This window comes from Oratosquilla oratoria, chromosome 31, assembly GCF_046742065.1.
Source record: "Oratosquilla oratoria isolate Oo_2021 chromosome 31, ASM4674206v1, whole genome shotgun sequence".
Lineage (NCBI taxonomy): Eukaryota > Metazoa > Arthropoda > Malacostraca > Stomatopoda > Squillidae > Oratosquilla > Oratosquilla oratoria.
In genome coordinates, this window is record NC_134807.1 from 39,282,638 (window position 1) to 39,289,205 (window position 6,568).

A 6,568-nucleotide genomic window follows, 5' to 3' on the forward strand; every position below is an offset into this window, starting at 1 on the left:
GAATGTATCTTGTATATATATATATATATATATATATATATGTATATATATACATATATATATATGTATATATATATATATATATACCTATTATCTATATATACGTACACACATTATATATATATACATATATATACATATATGTATATGTATATATATATATGTATATATATACATATTGTTACAAACCTCTCTAAAGTACCAAAAGTTCACCGGCCTTGTGAATGTCTGAAGTTTGTAACATCAAGGGAACCCTTAGACCCTATGTCTATTACGGGTTCAAACGGTCAAAAGAACTGAATAAGGTCGCCACCCGGTCGGACACCGGGGAAAGAAAATCAAACTAACTTAACTTAAAGAAATATAATTAAATAAATTATAAGTATGAAAGTTAATACAAGTAAAATGACACGAAAATAATATAACAGACACTATTACAATTAAACAAACGATTTTACATAATACATCTGACTTCTGATCATACATTTGACATTACACAAAAGAATCAAGTTCGAAGATTTTAACGGGATTGAATAGACGTAAGACCGGGTCACAGATCACCAAACAGTCATGAAATATAAACTAACCCTAAGCCCAATGCTACTCACTCCGCGCTTCACTTATATAGGGCTCTACAAAGCTAAGTCCTAGTAAATCTGGCTTGCTGCTATATCAAGGGAAAAGGGTACTAACCTCAAGGCTGGCATTTTGAATCTGACCCGTGTAGTAGGTTTCAGCAGGGTCTGGACAATCGTATAGACTCGTTGGATACTACAAGGGGGGCGGGATTTACCTAGCCTGACGAGCCTACATTGTTTAAGCGGGAAATACAAACGAAATATTTTTACGTCACGGCCTGTGACGTAGCAGAGACGCATGCGCGATGGACACTTGAATAATCAACATTACAATAAACAATCAATATTATTATAAACTAATACCATAGTTACATTAATAGATACATACAATACATAATAAAGAAAATACCTTACGGTGACATATTTGGACATAACCAAAGCAGCACAATACGAACACACGTAACATGACATTTCCTCGAAACTATAACAATTACATATTTGGCAAGTATACATCGCAGATGTAACACCTCCCCCACCAAAAGAAAAAAAAATTCTTGAAAAGAATTTTTTTCTTTACTTTCGGCAGATATGTGCTATGATCTCGGCAGATATGTGCTATGATCTAGACAGACAGTCTGCTATCACATTATTCCTCCCAGAAATATGTTTTACAACTAGATTATATTCTTGTAAAAATAGACTCCACCTAGTTAAGCGGAGGTTCTTCTCCTTGAACTTCTGAATATATTTTAAGGGATGGTGGTCAGTGAACACAGTTACATTTGCGCCAACAGGGATATATACATCAAAATGTTTCAAAGCCAAAATAATGGATAATAATTCCTTTTCAATTGTGGAATAATTTTTCTGAGCCACATTGTTTTCTGCTGAAGTAACTCACAGGATGATCCACAGTGTCTTTAGCTTGTAATAGTACGGCACCAACACCAATGTTGCTGGCGTCACAATACAGAGAAAATGGTTTCGAGAAGTCTGGGGCCTGGAACACTGGAGCTGTACACAAAAGGCTCTTCGCTTGAACAAAAGCGGTGTTGCAAGACTCAGTCCACTGGAACTTGGCTCCTTTCTTTAGCAGGTCGGTTAAAGGAGCTATTAAGGAAGAGAAATTATAGATGAACATTCTATAAAAGGCAATGGTTCCTACAAAACTACGAATCTCCTTCTTGGTCTGAGGTACTGGAATTCTGAGAATGGCTTCCACTTTGGCCTGGGGAGGAGCCAATTCTCCTTGTCCGATCACATAACCAAGATAATGCACCTTGGCCTGAACAAATTCACACTTTGTTAGATTGAGCACCAAATTGGCAGACAATAACTTGTCAAAGAGTAAGGTTAGACGATCCAAATGATCCTGCCAAGTGTCACTATACACTACGACATCATCGAGGTAGGTTACACAACCAGGTATGTCCTCGGTGATTTTATTCATTAACCGTTGGAACGTGACAGGGGCGTTGGTCATACCAAAGGGCATAACCTTACATTGGTAAGTCTTTCCCAATGCGGCGAAACAGGAGATAGACTGGGCACGGGGTGTCATGGGCACTTGCCAATATCCACGGAGCAGATCTAATTTAGTTATGAAATGTGCCCCTCCTACTCTATCTATACACTCTTCTAACCTAGGTAAGGGGTACGAGTCCCTTTTGGTCACTGTATTCACGCGTCGGAAATCGACACAAAACCGCTGAGTACCATCTGCTTTCGGAACTAAGATCACTGGCGAGCTCCACTCACTTTGTGCTGGCGTAATTAAACCGTGGGCCAGCATATAGTCTATTTCCTTCCTGATTATGGCTGCTCGTTGCGGGTTGACACGATACGGTGCCTGCTTAATAGGCTTCGCGTCTCCTACATCAACATCATGCAGAATTAGGTCAGTCTTTCCAGGAGTATCTCGAAAGACCTCCTGATACTTACTTAATAAGGCAGTTAAGTCCTCCCGTTGTGTAGCCGTGAGGTGGTCCAGCTTATCCACTACCTGGGGCCACCCTCCTGCATTCTCCTTCCACGGCATCTCTAAGGTGGGGGAAATAGTGTCCTCGTCTACTTCATGCATGAGAGAAACCGTACAAACACTCGCGACAGTTTCACCCACCGGGTTTTGCTCCCTTTCTCGATACAGTTTTAACATATTTATATGGCATAATTGTTGACTCCGTCTCCGATCTGGAGTGGCAACAATATAGTTTAGTTCCCCTACTCGTCTCACTACCTCATAGGGTCCACTGAACTTTGCCCTTAAGGGGTTACCTTGAAAAGGCAGCAGGGCTAACACACTATCACCGGGATTAAATTCCCGTATTTTGGCATTTCTGTCATAATGTCGCTTCATTCTTTCCTGAGCACTCATTAAATTTTCTCTGGCCATTTCCCAACACGCGGCCAACTTACCTTTCATGTCAGTCACCGACTTCGACATGTCCTTAGAGGCAGAACTATGCTCTTTCAATAAACATTCTTTCAGGACTTTAAGAGGTCCTCGAACCTCGTGCCCGAAAACTAATGCAAAAGGCGAGAGGCCCAACGATTCGTTGGGTACTTCACGCACTGCAAACAACAGGTATGGTAAGGCTTGGTCCCACCCCGTATCATTTTCTAAGCACCATTTCCTCAACATTGTTTTCAACGTTTGATGGTACCGTTCAAGGGCACCTTGACTCTGAGGATGGTAAGCACTTGACGTCACTTTCGTTATCCCCAGTGCTCCCAAACTCTGCATAACCTCTCTAGATAAAAACACAGAACCCTGGTCTGTCTGTAACTCGCGAGGTAGTCCCCACTTCGTAAAGAAGCTAATCAGCTCATGCAACACCACTTTGGCGCGCACTTTACGTAGTGGTATCGCCTCGGGGTACCTAGAAAATGTATCCATCAAAGTGAGAATATACTCATGTCCCCTAGCAGTCTTAGGCAACGGTCCCACTATATCCACGATAACCTTAGCAAAGGGTTCCTCTCCTACAGGGATTGGTTTCAAAGGGGCTACAGGTACAGGTTGGTTTGGTTTTCCTACCAACTGGCAAGTGTGGCAAGTACGACAGTGCTGTGCCACATCCCTTCTAATCCCTGGCCAATAGAAATGTTGCCAGATACGGTCTAAAGTTTTGCGTACACCCAAATGTCCAGAAAGGGGACTATCATGCCCTAGCCGTAGAACTTCTTTCCGGTAGACCCTCGGCAACATAACTTGCCGTCTCTCGGACCACACTGCATCATCAGTGGGGCAAGTACTTTCCACCCATCGGCGGAATAGTACTCCCTTGTCCAAGTAATACTCCTCTGATAGTTCACTGCCACTCTCTACCCTTTCATATAGTTCCCGTAAGTCGGGATCGACACTCTGCAAGTCACTGAGACACCTTGTGTCCACCTGTTTCTTTTCCATAAACAAGCGACTCAAGTCATACACATCGGTTTCACTTACTTGTTCCTCCTGGAACAGAGGCTTCAGGTCAAACTCTGCTTCGACCTGGGCTTCCTCACTTGGGAGTTCTTCCTCGGGGTTCATACTGTCCTCACATTCAGGTTTTCCACAGTTTTCCCCACTCGAGACCCTTACTGGTCTCACCTGGTCCTTAGACCACTCCCTCTGTGCTGCCATCGCCCTCGTAACAGCGCAAACCGGAAATAAACCCGGGTGCTGTCTCTCAAGTTGCTCGGTCTCTTCCGAAACAACCGGCACCTCCGAAACTATGGGTGTGGGACACATCTTCCCACCAACCAAATCATTTCCTAATATAACATCCACACCTACAACTGGTAACTCATCTACCATCCCTACCATAGCCTGTCCCTCGTAGAGAGGCGACTGTAGGTCTATGGATACTAGAGGTACCTTGGCTAGGCCCCCTAGGGAACTTACCGTTACACTCCCTCCAACCACTGGAGTTCTCACCAGACTACTCAATATTAGGGACTGGAGGGCTCCCGAGTCCCGTAGGATGGTGACTCGTTTCCGGTCTCCTCCTATGGATATCCAGCCTTGGAATAAAAATGGCTGATATCCCTTTAAGTGAGGTTTAAGTTTACCCTCCAATTCATCTACTTTACCCCCATCCATCTCTGATGGGCTGTTACCTATATAACTCATCAATGCCACGGCTTTGGCTTCACTCTCTCCCTGGACCTTGCCCTTAGTGGAGGTGCTTTCAACCTTATTTGTTAAAGATACGGGCTTGACACCTTCCATCTCTCTTCGTCTCTTCCAACAATCTCTCATTTGGTGGCCTACCCTTCCGCAATAGAAACATGACTTAATCATTGATGACTTACTACAGTCATCTTTCTTGACTTCTATGGATTTGGTAGGTGACCCACCTGATGAGAGCGAGATTCTCTGCCTATTTATTGCCAGGTCTCCTTTTCCCTTGTGAGTAACCGAGAACTTCCCTGCAGGTTTTATGAATTCATACTTATCCGCTAAAACTGCGGCCTCCTCCAATTTGGAGACTTCTTTTTCCTGAAGATACAATGATACCTCTTTAGGGATAGATCTCAGATACTCCTCTACCAGTAGCAGTTCAGCCAGTCTATCGAAATCTTTATTAACCTTGTTAGATCTTAACCACTGTTCCCACAATAAACGCTTTTCTCTACTAAACTCCACGTGCGAGATGTTAGGTTGTTTCCTTAGGTTCCTAAACTTTATCCTATATAACTCGGGTACGAGTTCACATGCCCTAAGGATGGCCGTCTTGACCATGTCATAGTCCTTCGCCTGTGCGTCCTCTAGGGCGCCATATACTCTCAAGGGCTTCCCTCTTAAGTTAGTCCGCAACAGCGCAGGCCAAAACTTCTTTGGCCATGAATAATCTTTAGCCATCCTTTCAAAAATTCTAAAGTACTGGTCCACATTGGATTCATCGAACTCAGGAAGCAACCTCGCATTCTGCACTACATCAAACTCAGGTCTCCCATTCACGGTTTGAGGATTTGGTAGCACTTGTTCATTCTCTTGCAATTCAGATTTAAGTTTAAGACACTGCATTTCTAATTTAGCCCTCTCAGTTTCCTCCCTTCTAGATTGGGCTTCTAATTTAGCTCTCTCAGTTTCTTCCTTTGCTATTTCTAATCTTAATTGCAACTCGCTTAATCGAGATTCGGTGTGCCGGGATTCACCATCAGCGTCACTACCTTCCCGATCATCTAAATTCGCTGAGCCGGCAGAAGCTTGTTCTGTCGCTCTCTCTTCATCTCTCGCCGGCACACTTTCGTCTCGATCATGCAACATTGCCACTACCATGTGTACTAACTCTCCTTTATTTAGACCGTGGGTCGAACTAGCTCCAAAATAATGTGCTATCAATTTCAATTCCGGTATGGTGAGACCTTGAATTTCCTTATCTGTGGGTTTTCCTTGTACAAATTCATCTATCTCGGTTTCGTTGGTTAACCGCATCTTCCTACCTTAATAAACCTATTATCACTGATCCACGTCGAACGTCTTTCCAATTTACCGTTAAATCCTGGCAATGAGGCGCCAATTTATGTTACAAACCTCTCTAAAGTACCAAAGGTTCACCGGCCTTGTGAATGTCTGAAGTTTGTAACATCAAGGGAACCCTTAGACCCTATGTCTATTACGGGTTCAAACGGTCAAAAGAACTGAATAAGGTCGCCACCCGGTCGGACACCGGGGAAAGAAAATCAAACTAACTTAACTTAAAGAAATATAATTAAATAAATTATAAGTATGAAAGTTAATACAAGTAAAATGACACGAAAATAATATAACAGACACTATTACAATTAAACAAACGATTTTACATAATACATCTGACTTCTGATCATACATTTGACATTACACAAAAGAATCAAGTTCGAAGATTTTAACGGGATTGAATAGACGTAAGACCGGGTCACAGATCACCAAACAGTCATGAAATATAAACTAACCCTAAGCCCAATGCTACTCACTCCGCGCTTCACTTATATAGGGCTCTACAAAGCTAAGTCCTAGTAAATCT

General features: G+C 42.7%; 1 protein-coding gene across 1 annotated transcript; it reads right to left on the reverse strand.

Annotated features, from left to right (window-relative positions):
• Positions 1-1,425: 1,425 nt before the first annotated feature.
• LOC143041616 (uncharacterized) lies at positions 1,426-5,589 on the reverse strand. The gene is made up of 2 exons (XM_076213625.1): positions 4,954-5,589; positions 1,426-4,608 (listed from the first exon to the last, which is right to left on the reverse strand). The coding sequence occupies exons 1-2, from the start codon at positions 5,587-5,589 to the stop codon at positions 1,426-1,428; spliced, it is 3,819 nt and encodes a 1,272-aa protein (XP_076069740.1).
• Positions 5,590-6,568: the final 979 nt, after the last annotated feature.

What these genes read in the sequence shown, in the direction of transcription:
- LOC143041616 (XM_076213625.1), bottom strand. Translation starts at nt 5,589, where the DNA reads ATGCAGTGTCTTAAACTTAAATCTGAATTGCAAGAGAATGAACAAGTG. An exon ending in ACAAGGGAAAAGGAGACCTG is followed by an intron (nt 4,609 to 4,953) that starts GCAATAAATAGG and finishes CCTCACTTAAAG; the next exon opens with GGATATCAGCCATTTTTATT.